This window comes from Protopterus annectens, chromosome 5.part0 (assembly GCF_019279795.1).
Source record: "Protopterus annectens isolate FY-2018-M chromosome 5.part0, PAN1.0, whole genome shotgun sequence".
In the NCBI taxonomy this organism is placed as follows: domain Eukaryota; kingdom Metazoa; phylum Chordata; order Ceratodontiformes; family Protopteridae; genus Protopterus; species Protopterus annectens.
This window is the reverse complement of record NC_056735.1, coordinates 735,651,997-735,673,464: the sequence shown is the minus strand read 5'-3', so window position 1 is coordinate 735,673,464 and position 21,468 is coordinate 735,651,997. Positions and strand designations below refer to the sequence as shown.

General features: G+C 45.1%; 1 protein-coding gene across 2 annotated transcripts in view; it reads right to left on the bottom strand.

Annotated features, from left to right (window-relative positions):
* Positions 1-21,468, bottom strand: part of DYNC2H1 (dynein cytoplasmic 2 heavy chain 1) — a 6,555,988-nt gene that overhangs the window by 2,419,510 nt on the left and 4,115,010 nt on the right. For both annotated transcript variants that reach the window (XM_044072582.1, XM_044072581.1), the window contains one exon: positions 534-657. In XM_044072582.1, the coding sequence (XP_043928517.1) occupies positions 534-657 (124 nt within the window). The remainder of the gene's footprint in view (positions 1-533; positions 658-21,468) is intronic.

The following is a 21,468-nucleotide window of genomic DNA, read 5'->3' as shown; positions in this document are numbered from 1 at the left end:
CCTTATGTGGTATTTGCTTCCCACAAGAAATGCAATTATTAACTTTGTCTGACATCGGTCTGAGGCAAGAAAAGTTTCCCCAACGAGGTACTTAGCTTTAAAGAAGACTTCGGCTGAAATACTTTTCGTAAATCTCAGGAGCTGGCCGACTGGCACTTGCGAACTGCTTCTGCTTCGGGCACCGCACGGCAAGAAAGACTGAAGAAAATGGCATCGGCTGCCTCTCTTATACCCCTGCCGCACTGACGTCAGGGAGGAAGCGACGACAACCGACGCCGAACCTAGACTTTGGAATTCGGCCGATCGAGGACTCGCCTGACAGCAGGATAACCCCAAGTGTGATGACTGCAGCTGTATGCATGATGAACATCAGCATTCTCACCAATATATTATTGGTCTGCATGCTCATGGCTTGTGTCCTTAACATTCAAAACAATCTAACAAATACCATACAAATAACTTTACTCTAGCTATACAATGACTAACATAGATACATATATTTGCTATGCAAAATTTGTAATAATAAATATAACCTTTGAATCAAATGAACTTCTGTTTTTCTCCAATAACTCTTCTACACTTTCACGAATCTCATGAGTAATGTTTCGGGCATCAAAGGTTGCAATGTCTTCTTTTACTCCCCTTTTAGCAAGGAAACTATACCACAAAAAGGAAAAAAAAAGATCACTCATCTTAGCAGTGCATTATATCAGTAGTCTAAGCCATTTCATTTCCAGTCTCTGTCTCATAAGTTGCCTGCATTCACTAAAGAAATAGAAACTTTATGAAACATTAAAATAGGGTTATGTTTTAATTTATTCATAGATATTTTCTTGACCCTCTAAGCAAATTACTTATTTCATTAAATACTGGAAAAAATATTAAACGTTTTCTACACTTTTTAAATTACCCTGTTGTACTTGCTCATAATGCACGCAACAAATATGTATACATACCCTGTCTATAAGTTTATCATTGAAAGGGCCCTTGTTTGTTTAATGATTGAGTTCATCCTGTCTGCCAATCACAACATGGCAGTCTTTTCTTGGAGGATCCCTCATGCAAGAGAGAATCTTCCTGATGCTAGTATACAGCATGATGTCATAAACCAACTTTAAGACCACGCACATTTCACAGAAATCTAGAAATAAGAATGATGCTCTGACACCATCACTGCTGACAAACATTAAACAAGCACATACTTGCAAGACTTACAAAAAACTCAAACAGTTAAGCCTGATAGAGGGAAGAGTCAAGTGCAAAGGATAATGAGAGTCATTAGGGACATCCTGGCAAGAATCCTTTCATAAAGCAAATGAAAATGAAGAAACATTTCTGCAATATTTAACAACAATGTCTGTCCTTGGTGTGTTAACAGGGATAAACTCAAAGCAGAAAAAACATCATCAAGGAAGAAGATTGAGAATGGACAAAGGATCAGAGGGTGGCCCTAAAGCACACAAATGCCAAAGGAAGCTGGACTCCTATAGTAAGGATTCAGACAGTAACAATTGGTGAAGGTTTGAATCAAGTACCACATGGTTGTAGCACAGATGTGTGCATTGGGGCATTTTCGAACTAAGCAATGTAACACTCCATGCGGCTAAAGGAAAGACATCTACCCCCAGCATTTGTAAGCCTCCTAATGACAAAATATAAGGCAGTTGGTAATCAAATTGGCAAGGGCTTTTTTTAACAACTGCAAGCCCTTTCATCCAAAAAGCAAAACAGATGAGCAACTCAACTATATGGGCTTCCAAAACTCATATACACCTACTTTAGGAAATGCTTGAACTGACACTGCAAATCCGGGGGGGGGGTCCCCTTGCTTTGGCTTCTGCCCCAGTAAAGAAATCAGGCATATGGCTGGACTAATTTAGAGGCAAATCAGAAACCTCTTTTAAGAGGAAAGAAGGACTTTTCTAAAGGAACATATGATCCCTGTGAAAGACCAAGCTACGTTTCTCTAAATAAAAGTTCCTGCAGTTCCAAGATCTTATGGGCAAAGGTGACTGCCACCACAGTGTTTTCCAAGAAATGAATTTCACCACCACTGCATCAAATGGGGTAGGGCGAGAGGACAAGACTGTCAATTATAAAGGTCAAATCCCACTAAAAAATAGGGCTTTTTCAAAGAAGGGTAGACATTAAGTACATTTTTAATAAACTACTTAACCAGGTGGTGCAGTTATCAGATCCTTCCTTCATTTAGTATGGCAACTTAATAAGGAAAAAGGCTTTGACAACTGGCGCAAATAATGTTGTCATGCAATGGGGGTTCACTGTCTCTTCAACTGGGAAGACATTTGTGGGATCCATGCTAGAGTATCCTCAGAAGAGTTTATGGTACTGAATAGACTTTTCCTTCTCCCCAGTACCTTTTTAAGGCAGAGTCAAATTAATGGACCTTCCAACCTAATCCCTGCAAATATCAATGTGAAGAAGGGACTCCAACACCTGCAGCCTAAAGGAAGGGGAGAAAAAAATAAAATAATCTGCCTAGTGGAATATTTTGCCTTTTTTTAAACATGTTTATTAAATTATTGCTTAAGACATAGGCAAACATGCATTAAAAGAAAACAAACCTTATTAAAAATGTTCCCATTACACATCACATATCGTTTCTTTCCTTGTAACTATCATTAGTACATTACATGAATTGCTGAATCCTTGCCTTACCCTGACTCTCACTGATCTTCCTCTTCTTTAACATTATTTTGCATGTTATTGTTCCCATAATTTCTACTTATTTCTATGAAATTTTTTCCTACCCTTTTCTAAACCTCCATCTTCCAGTTCTTTATCTATTTTATAATATCCAATACTTCATCTACAGTTAGTTTAGACTCAGATTTCCATTTTCTGGTAATTGTTTTTGGTAGACAAAATAATTACACTTAATAAGGCCTTACTATGTCTAAGTAATTCAGATCCCGTGTCCCAGCTCAAAAGAAACATTTCCTTGGTTATATCAATTTGTTCACCCAATATTTCCAACAGAGTACTCTGTAGGAAATGTTTAAAATCTGCCAACTCATTATACTCCCAAACATATATTCCCAGTAATCTTTTTTCCCCATCATACCTCCAACATTTGATATGTACTTGAGGAAAAATTCTTTGAAGTTCTAAACCTCCAATGTTTGGTTGCATACTTGGAAACCATACATATGTCTTCCAATTGTTCTCTTATAAATTGTTTTTCCAGGCCCTCTTCCCAATCTTTTCTAATATCCTATGATTGATTCTTACAGGTATTATGCAATATTTTATACGCCCTTCTAATTATCCAGTTTTTAACAGCAGCTTCTGTTTTAGATTCTACTAAAACTCTGCTAGAGCAGGTCTTTCACTTAACATTCCACTATCCCTTTCTTTTTGTCTATACTCTAATATCAATCCCTAGTAGCCAGCAGTCCAAAAAACTTCTTTGCCTCATCCTACTCTATTACCTTTCATTCTCTATTTGCTCCCAATATCTTTTGTTCCCTTGCCAATTTTCTCCCATAAATTCTAGCACCCTCTTGCCTGTCTATACACTTATTTGCAGTCATCTTTATCGGTAAAAATCTCCTTTCTTTATTTTCTTGCTGGCTTAGTTCCTAAAATAACTTCTGCTACTTTATGAATATATTTTTATGGCTGTTTTTGTTCTCCTTAAGGATTTACATCCAAAATCCAAATCCCACTCTATTTCTTGAACTTGCTCCCGTTTCATCATCTCATTTAAATTCCGAATCATAACATTCTGCTTGTGTTATGTATATGAGCCTTAACTGTGTAGTTCTAAAATATCCCTTCAAATCAGGTAATCCTATCCCACCTTGTTCTACTGAAAGTATCAACATATCCCATTTAACTCCTGCCCACTTCTACTCCCAGACAAATTCCTTCAAATCTTTATTAATCAATGTCCATGACTTCTCTGGTTGATAAAAAATATGCATGACCCATATATAAATCTAAATAGATGAAAATAATTTTCAATGCTTGTACCTTACTACTTATATTCATAAACAAGAGTTTCCAGTTTCTCAGTTTTTTGTAATATCTTTTAGATGTCCTTCTATTTCATATTGATGAAGTATTCCTTACAATAGGGAACCTCTGCCAAGGGAAGCCTGATGTCCAGTCAGTATACCAAAGCCTTTAGGTTGCTCAAGGTATGTGTCGCACGTCACATGCATGCTCCCTGCATACAGCATAAAGGTGACTCTGAATATACCACCCTCAGAACTTCTTTGCCACCAGTACAAATGGCATCTTTTGATCATCAGACTGAACGCCTGATTCATTGCTGGTTCACCAAGCCGTTTTCAGATAAGTGCCAAGTTGGGGGTTTTGTTTTTATCTTTTTTTCTTTATGTTTGCTACTTGTGGGTTTCATGTCATCCAGAAAAGGTAAATGCCAGTGCAGGAGAGAGACGCCACAAAAAGACCATCACGAGCAGTGCTTATTTTGTTTCGGTGCCTCCCATGACCATATGCCCTGTTCCATTTGTCAGGCTTTCACCCCAGAGACTCTCCGTAGTCAGCTTTCCTCTTTGTCCCTGCATTTAGAAAACCAACATCTTAAGCTTATAGAAAAAGACACAATGGAGGGATCTTCCCACTCTGAGGGTCAGACGTATATGAAGAAGGTGGGCAATAAGTCTAGGTCCAATTCTTACATTGTACCACTTCTGCCAGACTTTCCCAAGGCTAGTGAAAGCCTGGAAGATCGTCCGGCTCCTCTGTTGGATTCCTCTGCCATGACCACTTCAGAGGCTGAAATGGATCTGACTTCATGCATTTCCCTGGAGGCAATGCAAACATCTGCTACATATGTTTGGGGGGAACCATGTCTGATTATCACCTAAGGGCCTACTGGGCCTTCCTCACATTTTGGTTAGACAGGAAGTTTTGACTATGACTGTGGAATGTTGTCTAGTGTCTCAGCCTAGGTTTTACACAACAGATGGCCTTTTGAAAAAGAAATAAAAAACAAAGCACATTTCTCCTGCTCCTAAGGACCCTCAGAGTGAATGGCAGAATTTCACTTAGGGTTTCTTTAATGCCCTTGTAGCTTTGAAATCTCCTGAAGGAGTTTCAGTTCCTGCTCCACCTTGGACCTCTACTTCTCTTAAAAGACCTAAGGAAAATGATTCCTCTGAGGATGAGGTGGATTCAGATGAGGAATCTTGTGCTTATTCATCCCAGATTTCTTCTCCTTTAGACCATGGTTCTGAGAGGAGGAATCCACTAGTCCTGACACCCCCTTTGAGGGGTTTTCCTTCAGCGACACAAATTCCAGAATGATGGAATTTTTTACGTGGGATTGTGTACAGGTTTTTGAGGTTCAGAAAAGGTATTACAAGATTCTACAAATGGACTCTCCTAGACCTTCTGCTCTTCCTCCTGTTTTGGCTGACTTGTTGGATGCCTTTTCTACTGTGTTACAGGTTCCAGACTCCCATCTCCTGCTCCCCAAAAAACTAAATTGTTTTTCCAGGCCCTCTTCCCAATCTTTTCTAATATCCTATGATTGATTCTTACAGGTATTATGCAATATTTTATACGCCCTTCTAATTATCCAGTTTTTAACAGCAGCTTCTGTTTTAGATTCTACTAAAACTCTGCTAGAGCAGGTCTTTCACTTAACATTCCACTATCCCTTTCTTTTTGTCTATACTCTAATATCAATCCCTAGTAGCCAGCAGTCCAAAAAACTTCTTTGCCTCATCCTACTCTATTACCTTTCATTCTCTATTTGCTCCCAATATCTTTTGTTCCCTTGCCAATTTTCTCCCATAAATTCTAGCACCCTCTTGCTTGTCTATACACTTATTTGCAGTCATCTTTATCGGTAAAAATCTCCTTTCTTTATTTTCTTGCTGGCTTAGTTCCTAAAATAACTTCTGCTACTTTATGAATATATTTTTATGGCTGTTTTTGTTCTCCTTAAGGATTTACATCCAAAATCCAAATCCCACTCTATTTCTTGAACTTGCTCCCGTTTCATCATCTCATTTAAATTCAATTATAACCTTCTGCTTGTGTTATGTATATGAGCCTTAACTGTGTAGTTCTAAAATATCCCTTCAAATCAGGTAATCCTATCCCACCTTGTTCTACTGAAAGTATCAACATATCCCATTTAACTCCTGCCCACTTCTACTCCCAGACAAATTCCTTCAAATCTTTATTAATCAATGTCCATGACTTCTCTGGTTGATAAAAAATATGCATGACCCATATATAAATCTAAATAGATGAAAATAATTTTCAATGCTTGTACCTTACTACTTATATTCATAAACAAGAGTTTCCAGTTTCTCAGTTTTTTGTAATATCTTTTAGATGTCCTTCTATTTCATATTGATGAAGTATTCCTTACAATAGGGAACCTCTGCCAAGGGAAGCCTGATGTCCAGTCAGTATACCAAAGCCTTTAGGTTGCTCAAGGTATGTGTCGCACGTCACATGCATGCTCCCTGCATACAGCATAAAGGTGACTCTGAATATACCACCCTCAGAACTTCTTTGCCACCAGTACAAATGGCATCTTTTGATCATCAGACTGAACGCCTGATTCATTGCTGGTTCACCAAGCCGTTTTCAGATAAGTGCCAAGTTGGGGGTTTTGTTTTTATCTTTTTTTCTTTATGTTTGCTACTTGTGGGTTTCATGTCATCCAGAAAAGGTAAATGCCAGTGCAGGAGAGAGACGCCACAAAAAGACCATCACGAGCAGTGCTTATTTTGTTTCGGTGCCTCCCATGACCATATGCCCTGTTCCATTTGTCAGGCTTTCACCCCAGAGACTCTCCGTAGTCAGCTTTCCTCTTTGTCCCTGCATTTAGAAAACCAACATCTTAAGCTTATAGAAAAAGACACAATGGAGGGATCTTCCCACTCTGAGGGTCAGACGTATATGAAGAAGGTGGGCAATAAGTCTAGGTCCAATTCTTACATTGTACCACTTCTGCCAGACTTTCCCAAGGCTAATGAAAGCCTGGAAGATCGTCCGGCTCCTCTGTTGGATTCCTCTGCCACGACCACTTCAGAGGCCGAAATGGATCTGACTTCATGCATTTCCCTGGAGGCAATGCAAACATCTGCTACATATGTTTGGGGGGAACCATGTCTGATTATCACCTAAGGGCCTACTGGGCCTTCCTCACATTTTGGTTAGACAGGAAGTTTTGACTATGACTGTGGAATGTTGTCTAGTGTCTCAGCCTAGGTTTTACACAACAGATGGCCTTTTGAAAAAGAAATAAAAAACAAAGCACATTTCTCCTGCTCCTAAGGACCCTCAGAGTGAATGGCAGAATTTCACTTAGGGTTTCTTTAATGCCCTTGTAGCTTTGAAATCTCCTGAAGGAGTTTCAGTTCTTGCTCCACCTTGGACCTCTACTTCTCTTAAAAGACCTAAGGAAAATGATTCCTCTGAGGATGAGGTGGATTCAGATGAGGAATCTTGTGCTTATTCATCCCAGATTTCTTCTCCTTTAGACCATGGTTCTGAGGAGAAGGAATCCACTAGTCCTGACACCCCCTTTGAGGGGTTTTCCTTCAGCGACACAAATTCCAGAATGATGGAATTTTTTACGTGGGATTGTGTACAGGTTTTTGAGGTTCAGAAAAGGTATTACAAGATTCTACAAATGGACTCTCCTAGACCTTCTGCTCTTCCTCCTGTTTTGGCTGACTTGTTGGATGCCTTTTCTACTGTGTTACAGGTTCCAGACTCCCATCTCCTGCTCCCCAAAAAACTGATAGGTTATACAGGGTGCTTGATGATCGCAAATGTTTCTGTAAATGTCCTTCTGCTGACCCCTTTGGGGTGCCTGTGTCATCTGACAAGCCATTTCAGTTACTGCCCGCTGATAAGGACAGCAGCACTATGGAAAGGCTAGGTAAGAAGGTTTATACCTTAGCTACCCTTGCTTTTAGGGCTGTCAATTATCAGACCCATATGTCAAGATATATTTTGGGTCTTCTTTCTCAGGCCTGACAGGTGATTTCTGAACTTCCTGATTCTGAGGTTAAGACTTCTGCTCTCTTCTTTTTAGGGAATGAGACACACTTTGAGATTTGATTTACATACAAACACACACACACTCCTGGCAAAGGCTGGCACAGGTTTACTAGCTATGCCCCCTTCTGCCCAGACTAAAAGGTAGCTATCGCTGCCACCAACCAGCTCTTTATAAGCTACTAAAAGGCTCTTTCCAAAGGGTGCCCAATTCTACTGTGTAATGTTACTATTATCCAAATAGTAAGTGTGCCCAACAGCAAGGCTACTGGAGTGGCCTATACAGTGTCACCAAACACATATGCAAGTACCTAACAAATGCTATAAGTTTGCTGGTTTTGCCAACTGCAAAACCAAGAATGTTATGAACATTGGCACTTGTAATTTGTGCCAAGCCTATTACGTAGGAAAGACCAACAGAAAGTTTAAGGAATGGATACTTCACCACCTGTTAGACATAAAGAATAAAGTGGTAACCAATGCCCTATATGGACATGTGTCTGAAAATCCAGGGCATTCCTTTAGCTTTATGATTATCTCAAATGTGACTACTAACCTCCATGGAGGAGAAATTGTCAACAAAAATGAAAAGGAAGAAACCAAACGGATCATAGACCTTAGAGCAAATTTATTTCCAGGGCTCAACAGAGTAGTTCTTATTAAATCTATTTTGAAAGAGAGAAGCCTAATTAAGAAATGAAATGGAGGTTTAAGGAATGTGTGCACCTGATTGCTGTATGTGATTGGCCAAGCAATTAAGGATCTTTATTTTAACAGCAGTAAGTCAGGTCTACACACTAGGATCTGAAGAAAGTTTTTTAACTCTAAGCACTTATCCTGTTTGACCTGCAACTTGAACAGCACAATTTGTGCTTTTTATTTCTTCGTTTTATTAAAGTCTACATTTTAACAGAATTTTTCAGTTAACTTTTCATTGTCGTGGAAGCCTTTTATTCATTTTACTATGCAATTACCCTAAGACCTTAAATATCTCTAAACAAACCAGTCACAATTAAAAGGTTTAAATATATTTAATAATTATATTATATTTAATAATAAATAATAAAAGCACAAGACAATACTCAATAACTCAACACAGTGACAACAGAGTTCAGAATCACAGGAAATATTTTAAAACAACATTGCAGGACAGTCTCACATAAATACAGAAAACATCTAAACTAATCTTACTATATTCCTATCTATCTCCAAGAGAAATCACTGTACCCTGGTTACTTACTATTAGCAAGGCAAATGCAGATGAGTGGATGTTCTTGTCAGTTCCAAAACCAAACAAAAAGCACAGACTCACTCTCGGAGATACAGGTATATACATTTCTGTTCTTTTCCAGTAGGGTAAACTGTGATCACATACTTCAAGCTAAGTACATAATACAGTTTAACACATACATAACATATAGTTCTCTTACAGCTGTAAGACAAGCCTATGGATCATATTAATATTCACAAATGGCATGTGATTATTTACAAAATTCCAGATAGCTGGGCTGGCAGCCTCACACTAAATGTATCCGTTTAAGTGGGTAAATTATTGAAAAAAAGAAGTTATGTACTCACCATAATGTTCCGTTTGAGTAGGTAACTTCATTTGTCAGCAACCTGTGGAATCTGTGAGTATCGGATCCAACCTGGATCCGAGCCGGCAGCTTTCCAAACTAAAGATCCGAGCGCCAGGCTCCTCCCCCTTAGCCATAATACCCTGCTACCTCCTTCCAGCCCTCAGATCGCGTTTGCCCATTATACAATTTCACCAAGACAAAACACAACCTAAAACAACATCCTAACCTAGGGAATACCAACAGGCTGAATCATTGTAGGATTCAGATAACCAAAGGACCAGGTTAGGGGGAAGGAGGGGGGGGGTCAGTTGCTGACAAATGAAGTTACCTACTCAGATGGAACGTTATGGTGAGTACATAACTTTATCTGAAGAAGTTAACTTCATTTGATCAGCAACCTGTGGGACAGAGTCCCCAGCTACCAAACACTTGGGAGGTCCTTAAGGAAGGATATTCCGGAGCACTGCAGAGCCAAAAGCTGCCCTTCCTCTGGATATTAAATCCAATTTATAATGAGAGACAAAGGTATGAGAGGAAGCCCAAGTAGCCACAGAACAAATGTCATCCAAGGGCACTCTTGACCAGAACAAAGCAGAAGTAGCCATAGAATGGGTGGAATGAGCATGAACCTCTAAGGGTTTTCGCCGACCAGATATCTTGTGTGTCAGTAAAATGCATTGAGAAATCCATCTAGCTAAAGTCACCTTTGATACTGGCTTACCCAAGAAGGGCTTCGCAAATGAAACAAAGAGCTGCTCTGATTTGCGAAAGCCAGCTGTTCTGTGCAGGTAAAAACGCAATTGTCTATGAACATCTAACAAATGAAGTTTGTTTTCCCCTTTATTCTGGTAGTTAGGGAAGAAAACAGGTAGATTAATGAACTGATTGATGTTCTCCTCAGAGGCCTCTTTAGGTAAAGAAGGAAGGGTTAATCCTAAGAGAGACTTTGTCCTTATGGAAAACAAGATATGGGGGTTTAGAACAAAGGGGTTGTAGCTTTGACACCATTCTAGCTGAGGTAATAGCTATTAGGAAAGCAGTTTTCCAAGATAAGAATTTTAAATCAACAGAAGCAGCGGGCTCAAAGGGTGGTTCAGTTAGAGGCTGAAGGACCAAGGTTAGGTCCCATGGGGGAACAGCGTTCCTAGTAGGAGGTCTCAAAAGGAAGGTGCCTTTTAAGAAGGTCTTACAGATCTTAGTGGAAGCTAAAGGACTAAGATTGTCTCCAATGTGAAAATGGGAAATGGCAGTCATTTGAGCCTTTACAGTAGAAGAGCTGGCCCCTTGCTGAAAAATATGCGATAGGAAATCAAGCACTGCTGGAATGGGAGCAGTGAAAGGATCCAAGTTTCTATGCGAGGCCCAAATGTAAAACTGTTTCCATTTGCTGTTGTAAACCTTCCTGGTAGAAGGCTTATGCGCCGCTACCAGGATGGATCTAACTGCAGATGAGATACCAGGAGTCCTGGCAACTAATGGAACTGGATCAACCAAACTGAGAGCTTGAGATCGTCCAGATTCGGGGTTTCCAATCCCGAAGGATGAGAAATCAGATCCAGGATGGGATCTAAGATCCAAAGTGGAGCTACAAGATGAGACCGCAGGTACGGAAACCAGGTTTGAGGAGGCCAGAATGGGGCTATGAGGATAATCTTGTTCCCCAACTGACGAGCTTTCTGTAAAAATGTTGTCATTAACGGAAGAGCAGGATAAGCAGAAAGAAGACCGGATGGCCAAGCATGGACTAGAGCGTCTCTGGGGGTTTCCCCCGGGGGGGGGGATTAGAGCGAAATACTTGCTGAACTTCGCGTTTGAAGGCGATGCGAAGAGATCGCAGCAAGGCTGACCCCACTTGCGGAAGATCTGTTTCACTACTGAGGGGTTCAGAGACCACTCATAAGGCGAGGGGATAGTTCGATTCAGCTTGTCCGTTAGGATGTTGGACCGACCCAGAAATAGAAGTTATGTTCTTACCATAACGTTCCATGTTAGTTGTCTTCTTCTCGCCTTCTTCTTGCTGGATGGGTTCGGAGCCGACCTCGGCCCGACTGCCACTGTAAAAGCTCGAGAGTTGGTTCCACCGGCTCGAGGCTCCCCTTATATCCCACAATGCTAGGCGAGAGTTACCTCAGATCTCGTTTGTAAGCTAACCCCAGCTTATAACAGTATAACTGTAAAACAGAATCCACCTCTAACAACAGGAAGAAAGAAGGGTGACCTACATCCTGAAACAAGAAATATGCATAATAGCATATGACTAAGAAAGAGGTGGTAGAAAGAGAGGTCACGATCACAACTCCTCTAGGTCTGTCCAGGCCAGGGGAAGGAGGGTGGGACGCAAGAAGAAGAAGAAGACAACTAACATGGAACGTTATGGTAAGAACATAACTTCTATATGTTAAGTTGTCTATCTCGCCTTCATTCTTGCTGGATGGGACCGCGTCCCTAGCACCTTGTCCCGGGTGGCCTAACGGAACAGACTCCTGAGAACAGTGGAACCAAAATTAGCTCTATGCCTAGAAGCTAAATCCAACTTATAATGGGAAATAAAAGTGTGAGGAGTAGCCCAAGTAGCCGCTGCACAAATGGTGTCAATAGGCAGTCTGTCTTGGAAGGCTAGAGAAGTAGCCAAAGCTCTGGTGGAATGGGCTTTAGGTTTATTAGGCAGTTTTTGGTGTCTAATCTCATAAACAAGGGTAATCAGAGATGTTAGCCATCTGGATAATGACACCTTTGAAACTGGAAGTCCCTTTCTGCTTTCCGCATAGGAGACAAACAGCTGATCAGATTTTCTGAATTGTTTCGTCCTGTCCAAGTAGTACCTTAATTGACGATGAACATCCAGGCAGTGTAATTTTTGTTCAGACCTATTTGAATACTCTGGGAAAAAGACAGGGAGGTCAATGCTTTGGTTTAGATTTGATGTTGAAACCACCTTAGGCAAAAAGGACGGGTTAGTTCGTAAGGAAACTCTGTCCTTATGGAACAAAAGATAAGGAGAACGACAACTGAGTGCTTGAAGTTCTGAAATTCTTCTAGCTGATGTGATAGCCACCAGAAAGAGAGTTTTCCATGATAATAATTTCAAGGAACATGAAGCTGCAGGTTCGAAAGGGGAAAGAATCAAAGAAGCAAGAACTAAATTTAGGTCCCAAGGAGAAGGAGGATTTCTTATAGGAGGTCTGAGAAGAAAAACTCCTTTCAAAAAGGCTTTGCAAAGTTTGTGGGACATTAGGGCAGATTCAGAAATGCCCACATGAAAATTAGAAATAGCTGCCAATTGAACCTTAAGAGTAGATGGAGATGAACCTGCATGGAAGAGTTCAGCTAGAAAATCAAGGACTAGTTGGATGGAAGCGGTGAAAGGATCTATGTCCTTTCCTTGTGCCCAATATGAGAAGCGTTTCCACTTACTCAAATAAATCTTTCGAGTGGAAGATTTATGGGAAGCTATCAATATATCTCTAACCGAGTGAGATAAATGAGGAAGCCTGGCTACGGTTGGAACTGGAGGAACCAAGCAGTGAGGTTCAGAGAGGGGAGGGAGCGATGAAACTGACCCGATTGGTGGATCAAAAGATCTGGAACTAGGTCCAGACTCCACGGTCGCTCCAAGAGAAAACGATGTAGAAAGGGGAACCACACTTGTCGAGGCCAGTAAGGAGCAATGAGGATCAATGAGGCCTTCTGAGCGATAGCTTTCTGTATTACTTGAGAGATCAGAGGGAAAGGAGGAAATGCATACAGAAGTCCCCGGGCCAAACTTGGACTAGAGCGTCCCTGCTGGGTTGGCCTGGTAAAGGGAATAGAGTGAAGTATTCTCTGCACTTGCTGTTTTGGGGAGTAGCAAAAAGATCGCAGCAAGGCTGACCCCACTTGAGAAATATCTCTCTCACTACAGAGTCTTTCAGAGACCACTCGTGAGGCATGAGTATAGCTCTGCTCAACTTGTCCGCAATGTGATTGGACTTCCGGGATGTGCGTTGCTATCAGAAAACGCTGAGAAGAAATCGCCCATTGCCACAGTCTGAGTGCTTCTCGACACAGGGGTATGATCTGGTTCCGCCTTGTTTGTTGATGTACCACACTACAGCCATATTGTCTGTCTGGATTGCAATCGCTCCTAAGGGAAGAGAGTCTTGAAGGGCTTGCAACGCTAAAAGCACTGCTCTCATCTCCAGAACATTTATGTGCAAGTGGCATTCGCTTGGTTGCCATGTGCCCTGGACTGTCCTGCCCTGATAATGCCCCCACCCGATCAGGGAGGCATCCGTTGTCAGAGTAGCAACCGGAGGAGGTGGAACAAATGGTCTTCCCGACAGGAGCTGGGGAAGACATCCACCACATGAGATGCTTTTGCACGCTTGCGTGATCATAATGGTGTGAGACATTGGAAGTTCCTGGTATGACCATTGAGAAAAAGCATCCACTGAAGGATCCGCATGTGGTATCTGGCCAATGGGAGGAGAGGTATGGCGCTGCCATGATTCCCAACACCTTTAGAACTAACCTGGCTTTGGCTCTGTTGTTGTTGAGAAGAAGTGACACCAATTTGTGAATGTCTGATATCCTTTGGTTCGTTAGCGTTGCAGACATGTTTATAGTATCTAAATTTGCCTATGTAGGTAATAGTACGACAAGGCGACAAAACAGACTTTTCGCAATTTATTGAAATACCCAGTTTTTGACAAACGCGAAAAGTATAATCTCTGGCCATCAAAAGGAGATGCTTGGTGGGAGCTGTGAGAAGCCAGTCGTCCAAATATGGAAACACCTGGAATCCTTGTCGCCTCAGGTGAGAAGCTACCACTGCCATGCATTTGGTAAACACCGGGGCAGTGGTGAGACCAAAGGGGAGGGCCCTGAACTGAAAATGACTGGTTCCCAGCCTGAAGCGGAGGAATCTTCTGGAGCGCCTGTTCATTTTTATGTGATAGTACGCATCCCGAAGGTCTATAGAGCACATCCAGTTTCCTTTGCCCAAAAGGGGAAGAATGAATTGCAGCGTGACCATCCAAATCTTGTTTTCTTGACTGATTTGTTCAAGACACTGAGATCCAAAATCGGTCACCAGTCCCCTGTTTTCTTTGGAACTAAAAAGAACCTTGAGTAGATTCCGATCCTTGTTGGTCTGCTGGCACTGACTGAATTGCTCTTTTGCAAGCAGTTTTGAAATTTCCAAAGCTGCTATATCCCTTTGAGCGGTGGAACATCTGGAAGGGATTTTTGACTGATTTGGAAAACGAAGAAAGGGGATAGAATAGCCTTCGAAATGATGGACTGTACCCATTTGTCTTGAGTCAGGGATAGCCAGGCTTCTGGGTACAGTGACAATCTTCCCCGACTGCCTCCGAAGATGGGCAGTCGGGCAACACCTCAGGGATGCTGAAAGGGCTTGTCCGGAAAGGCTTCCCGATTGCCCTGGTTCTCGGACCCCCTGCCCCTAGGGCGGCGTCTACCATTGTTATTCCCACCTCTGCCTTTGGTAGGAAAACGACTCTGTCGCCAGGCTAAGTCCCTTGAGATTGTTTACGGAACCACATCTTCCCACCCTTCTGGCCTTTGGGGTAAGGCCTAGAAGGAGTCGAAAACGGACTCGACGGCAGAAAGGGTCTTGCCATCAGTCTCGCACCTAGTCAGGGTTTCTTTCACTTGAGGACCAAAGAGAGATGATCCATCAAAGGGAGTTCGTGAAAGACGCCTTGAAAGGTTCCGCAGTTGCATAGCCGCATCCAGGCGTGCCTACGTAAGGCTACCCCTGTCCCTGCGGCTCTGCTCGCTCCATCGGCCGCATAAGAGAGGAGGCATGGAGGAGTTGGATATGGAATTAAGGGTAGCCAGCTGCGTGTTCATTTTCTCTTGGAAACCCACAGCTGTAGGGTCCTTAACATTTCACTCGCTTCCTTGATCAAGTCCCTTTGAAGACGAGTGAAATGGCACAGGTAATTCAGCGAACGCATGGTAAATGTCGCTGAGGAGAACATCCGCTTCCGCACCTATCCATGGACCTAGATTCCTTGTTAGGTGGATGGACAGGCACTGAAGGATCAGCCAGTTCCTTCTTTGTGGCGGCAGCTACCACCATAGCATCCACAGAAACTCCTTTTGATAAAAATTGCTTGTCTGATGGAGCTGTGATGAATTTGGAGGGTCTCCTGGGAGTGGGGTCCACTGAATCAGGAGCCGCCCATGCCTTCTTAGCAACCACCTGCATGAGGGGGTCAAGGGGGACACCCAGGAGGTGGAAGGACGAGAGCCAAACGCCTCAAGATACACAGATTCGTCCTCCGAAGGGTTGAGGGCTGGCCAATTTCCCTCTGTTTCAGGATCTCCAGAATGTCTGCAAATGAGACATCTTCAGAAGGGGAATGGGGGGAACCCTCAGAATCATCCAGATCTGTGTCCGACGTGATAGACTCAGGTGAGTCAATGTGCTTCCTCTTGCACTTCCTCTTCCGAGGAGGCTCTTCTGCCAAATCAGGAGAGGCCTCGGAAGAGGATGAAATCCCCAAAGGGGCCCCTGAGGGGCTGGCTCTCTGCGGTCCGGGATGAGGGAGTGAGTCGACTTACCCTGAGGCAGCATAGAGGGAGGGGCTGACGGAGCCGACTGTGGAGTAGAGCCAGGCTCTAACACACTCCGCATGACCTCGAATGCACCCCTGTCAGGCAGAGCCAGAGGTCCCCGCTCCGAGGAGCTAAGGACCCCTCGGCACTGACAGTGATGGCTCCGAGGCCGATGTCGGAGCCGAACTCACTAGCGCCAAGCACCGAGAGGGAGAGGGGGGCCGGACAAGGGTCCGATGCCACCCACCCCCTCGGAGCCGACGAGGGAAGTCCGGCGCCGAGATTCCTCCAAGGAAGAAAACGGAGCCGACGACGGAGCCGAAGACAATTGTCTCGGCCCGGCGACCACAGTCTCGGTTCCGACACGACCCGGCTCAACTCAAAAGAGTCAAGGAGGAAAGAGTTGATGGCGGGCAGGCACCGACTGATGAGTCGGGCTCTGAAGCATCTGGGCTAGTGCCTCGGACTTAAGTAGTCGACTCACCACCCTCTGAAGGTCATGATCGAAAGCCTCGATGACCTAGAGGAATGAGACCTTTGGCCGCTCAGACAGCAGGGGAGATCCTGGAGCCAAATGAACGGAGCCAAGAGAAGGTGACTAGACCTCTTTCTGGTTGTCGGCTCAAGATCTTGTCGGAGCCGACACGGTACCTCGATAACCTCGGCTCCGCCGAGCCGGGAAGCCACAGAAACTGTGGACTGAGTCTTATCGGCTCCAGCCGGAGCCGATAAAGGCAAAGGTTGAACAACCTGAGGCCTCGGCTCAGAAGCCGGAGCCAAGACCTCGATGCCTTAGAGGGCTTCCCTGTTGAAACTGACAGGGAATCCTCTGGCTTCAACAAGCCTCTCAGAATCAACTTGTTTTTTCTTTCCTGCAGGACCCTGGGGCTGAAGCCATGGCACACAGCACAGGAGTCCTGCAGGTGCAAAGGCCCCAGACAATAGACACAAGAAGTGTGAGCATCTGTCAGAGACATTTTCTGACAGCACGCATCACACTTCTTGAATCCGGAGACCTTTGCTTCTTTTGACATTTCCCTAACTGACAGGTGTACACTAACACACACCCAAACACACAGTTATACCCTGTCAGCAAAAAATTAGTAATACTAAAAATAATAATAATTTTAGCCAAAAATACTAATACTTAAGTACAAAAAGTTAAAGCAACTACACAAACACTCCCTAGGGAAGGGAAGGCCAAAGGCCCAAAGGAAGAACCAACGGTTCTTTTAGTAAGAAAACGGGGAAAAATAGGGTCGGGGAAAAGTCTCAATGTTCTACACTAATCTAGGAAGAAATAAGTTAAAAAGGGGAAAAAAGAGTAACTTTTTGAAGAAAAAGCTAACACTCACCAGGAACCGGTAGAAGCAACCAACCTCGAAGCTGTAGCGGCAAACGAGATCTAAGGTAACTCTCGCCTAGCATTGTGGGATATAAGGGGAGCCTCGAGCCGGTGGAACCAACTCTCGAGCTTTTACAGTGGCCGAGTCGGAGCCGAGGTCGGCTCCGAACCCATCCAGCAAGAATGAAGGCGAGATAGACAACTTAACATTGTGCATTGCTAACAGAAAACAGCTGGTGGATATCGCCCAATCCCAAACTCTCATGGCCTCTCGGCAAATAGGTTAAGACCTGGTCCCCCCTTGTTTGTTGATGTACCAGACCACTGACATGTTGTCTGTCTGAATTGCAATAGTCCCTGGAGGGAGAAAGGTATGAAGAGCTTGCAACGCTCTCATCTCCAGAACACTGATATGCAGAACAGTCTCTGTCTGAGTCCATGTGCCTTGGGCAGTCCTGCCCATGCAATGCCCCCCCCCCCCAAGATGAGAAGCGGCCGTGGTTACCATGGCTTGGGGTTGTGGCATTATGAACGGTCGTCCTTCCCGAAGCTCCCATGATTATAGCCACCATATGAGGGAATTTCTGCAAACTCTACTGAGGGAGACTGGAGAGTACAATGGGTGTTGAAGGATGAATCACTGGACCTGCAAGGTCCACTGGAGACCCTCATGTGCAAGCGAGCTAAGGGCGAAAGATTGATTGCTGCTGCCATGGACCCTTAGGCTCTCAGGACCAACTCCGCTGATGGGGTTGGAGATTGAAGGAGTGCTAGAATGTGAAGGATTAAGCTGTGTAGTCTGTCCGACGTCAAGAAGGCCTTGGTCTGAAGCGTGTCTATTCTATCCCCTATGAAGTCCAGGATTTGGACCGGTTGAAGGGACGATTTCTTGTGATTTATAGTGATCCCCAACTTGGAGGCTAAAAGCAGGAAGCAATCCCTGGCTGAGCAGAGTAGATGCCTGGTGGAGGCGGCAAGGAGCCAGTCATTCAGGTAAGGAAAAACCTGTATTCCCTAAAGTCTCAGGTGGGCCGCTACAACTACCATGACCTTGGTGAACACCCTGGGAGCTGTGGTGAGGCTGAATAGTAGGACCCTGAACTGGTAATGACTGGCCCCCAACCGAAAGCAGAGAAACTTCCTGGATCGCCTGTCCATGAGAATGTGGTAGTACGCATCCTTGAGGTCTATGGAGCACTTCCAGTCATTCTCCTGCAACAGGGGGAGAATGGATTGAAGAGTGACCATCCAGAATTTCTCCTTGGCAATGAAGAGGTTCATTGTAGAAAGGTCGAGAATTGGTCTTAAGTCCCCCGTCTTTTTTGGCACCAAAAAGAACCTGGAGTAGTTGCCTAACCCGGACTGGTCTGGGGGGACGTGCTGGATGGCTCTTTTTTCTAGCAGCTTCTTTATTTCTAAAACTGCAGCCTTCCACTGACTGGGTGGAACATCGGGGAGGGGCCTCGACTGAGAAGGAAGATTTATGAAGGGAATAGAGTAGCCTCTGGATATTATTTGAAGCACCCAGCGACTCCCATTGTGCCAGGTGCTTCGAAAAACGCCCCCCCAACTGCATCCAGAGAGGAGCAGTCTGGCAACCCCTCAGGGCTGCTGCGTGGGTCGATCAGAAAGGGGTTCCCATGACCCAAAATTCTTCGCCCCCCCCCTCTGCCTCTGGGCCGGCGTCCACCTTGTTACCCTCTGCCTCTGAAGGACAAAGGATCCGGAGTGTAACGGGACTGCTGAGACTTCTGGAACCACATCTTCTTTTGTCCTCGCTGGTTCCTGGAAAAGGACCTTTGAGGAGTCAAGAAGCGGATTCCGACGGCAGACAGTGTCTTCAAGTTTTTCTCGCTCTGGACCAATGTATCGTGGACGGTCTTGCCAAACAGGGTAGAACCGAAGGGAGCATTTGCGAAGGACGCCTTGAAGGGTTCTGCAAAATCTCAAAGTCGGAGCCAGGTGTGACGCCGTAAGGCAATGCCTGATCCGCTGGCTCTAGCGGCCCCCTCCGTGGCATGGGAGAGTAGACGCATGCACGTGTTCGATACCGATTTTAGAGTGGCCATGTGAGTCGAGAAGGTCCGTTTGTCCTCAGCTGACATGGACTCAGGGGGAAACTCAGCGTATTCCTTCACCAGATCCCGCTGAAGCCTAATCACATGGGCCAGGTAATTCAGCACCCTTATGGAAAAGGTAGCCAAAGCAAACATCCGCTTTCCAATACGATTCATCATCCAAGACTCCCTATCAGGAGGATGGACCGAGAAAGTATCCTGTGCCAGTTCCTTCTTGGTGGCAGCCGCCACCACCATGGCATCTACCGGGGAGCCTTTAATCCACGCTGTCCTATCCACAGGGGGGCTAAGGATCTTATCTGTTCTCCTGGGGATTGGCTCTACAGTGTCCGGCTCCTTCCACGCCCTGGTAGTAATGAGGTCTACCAGGGGGTCGGCCGGAGGGGACACCCAAGAGGTACACAGGCCTGTGTCAAATGCCTCCAAAAACACCGACTCATCCGAGGAAGGCTTTTGGGCTGACCACCCCCCTTTTAGGCGTAGCATTCCCATAATGTTTCCAAAGGAGACATCCTTGGGGGTGACCTGGGGAACCTTTCCTTTCATCTAATTCGGTGTCATCCGTGAGGGACTCGGGGGAGTCCACGTGCCTCCTCTTACACTTGCGTTTGTGAGGGACGTCCTCGGTGGGACTGTCCGAAGAGGGCTCACCAACAGGGTCGTGTTCCTCCAGTGGAACTGAGTGGGGCGTTGACGCAGGCTGTCCCTGGGGCTGGATGATGGAAGACAAGCCCATCTGCGAGGTAGTGTTGGCTGGATCCATAGCACGAGCAGGGCGTCTCGAGCCTCTTGAGAGGACCCTCTCCACCACGTCGAACACCAAAGGTGAGCTGCTCTCTCTCGGTTCCATAAGCAACACCCTCGGATCTGACGCGGGGATCGGAGTCAGAGTCGAACAGATCGAACCCGAAAGGGAAGTGTGCTCCGACCGCAATGGAGCCGAAGACACATTTACCCCCTCGGATCCGACGCACGGCTCTCCGCTCTGAGAGCTCGGATCTGACAAACTCGAGGGCATGGCCGGCGTTGAAGTAGCAACTACTATCAGCGCCAACTCCCTGGCTCCGAGACTGCTCGGATCCAACAGCTCCGAAACCCGATAATGGATCGGAGAAGGAGCTATAGGGGCAAAGAATGGGGCCAAGCTCCCCCCGGAGGGGGGGGGAGGCAGGAACACTCCCATCTGCATCTGGGCCTGTAGGAAGCGAAGCATCATCCGGTCCATGTCAGCGTCTGACAGGCTTAGTGTTGACCTAGAAGAGGCTGCCGAAGCTGGCCGGGAAGGCCGCCGTGACGACCTCAAAGATGGCCAGGGCTCCTCCTCCGGTGAGAAACGTGGGGAACGGAGCCGAGAGGAGGAAGACCCGGAATTCTTCAGGTGAGAAGAGAGCTGCTTAGCCGGCGGGGCCGAGTGAGCAGAGTCGTCCAGCCGCTTGTGGCTCCTATGCTTCTCTCTATCCCTATCTCTCTCTCTATCTTTCTCCCTCTCTATCTCTCTCTCTCTCCTCTCTTTTCTTTTTGCCTCCTTCTCTCCCTGGGAAAATGTGGGAGGTTGAGTCCCAGCCAGGGGAGATAGAACAGCTGGCTGAACAGCTGCAGCTGGAGCCACTGAGGGAGAGGAGGAAGAAGCAGAGTCCGCGGGCAAAAGACCCACCAGGATCAGCTTGTTCCTCCTATCCCTCACAGCCCAGGGGTTAAAGGCTGCGCAGATCTGGCAGCCCGATGACAAATGCTCTACCCCCAGGCAAAGGACACACTGAGTGTGACCATCGGCTGGGGAGAGCTTATGGCCACACTCAGAGCATTTAGTAAAATGTCCTTACCAAAAACCACAACCACACACACAGACCCACAAGAATGAGGGAAAGGGTGAATATATTAA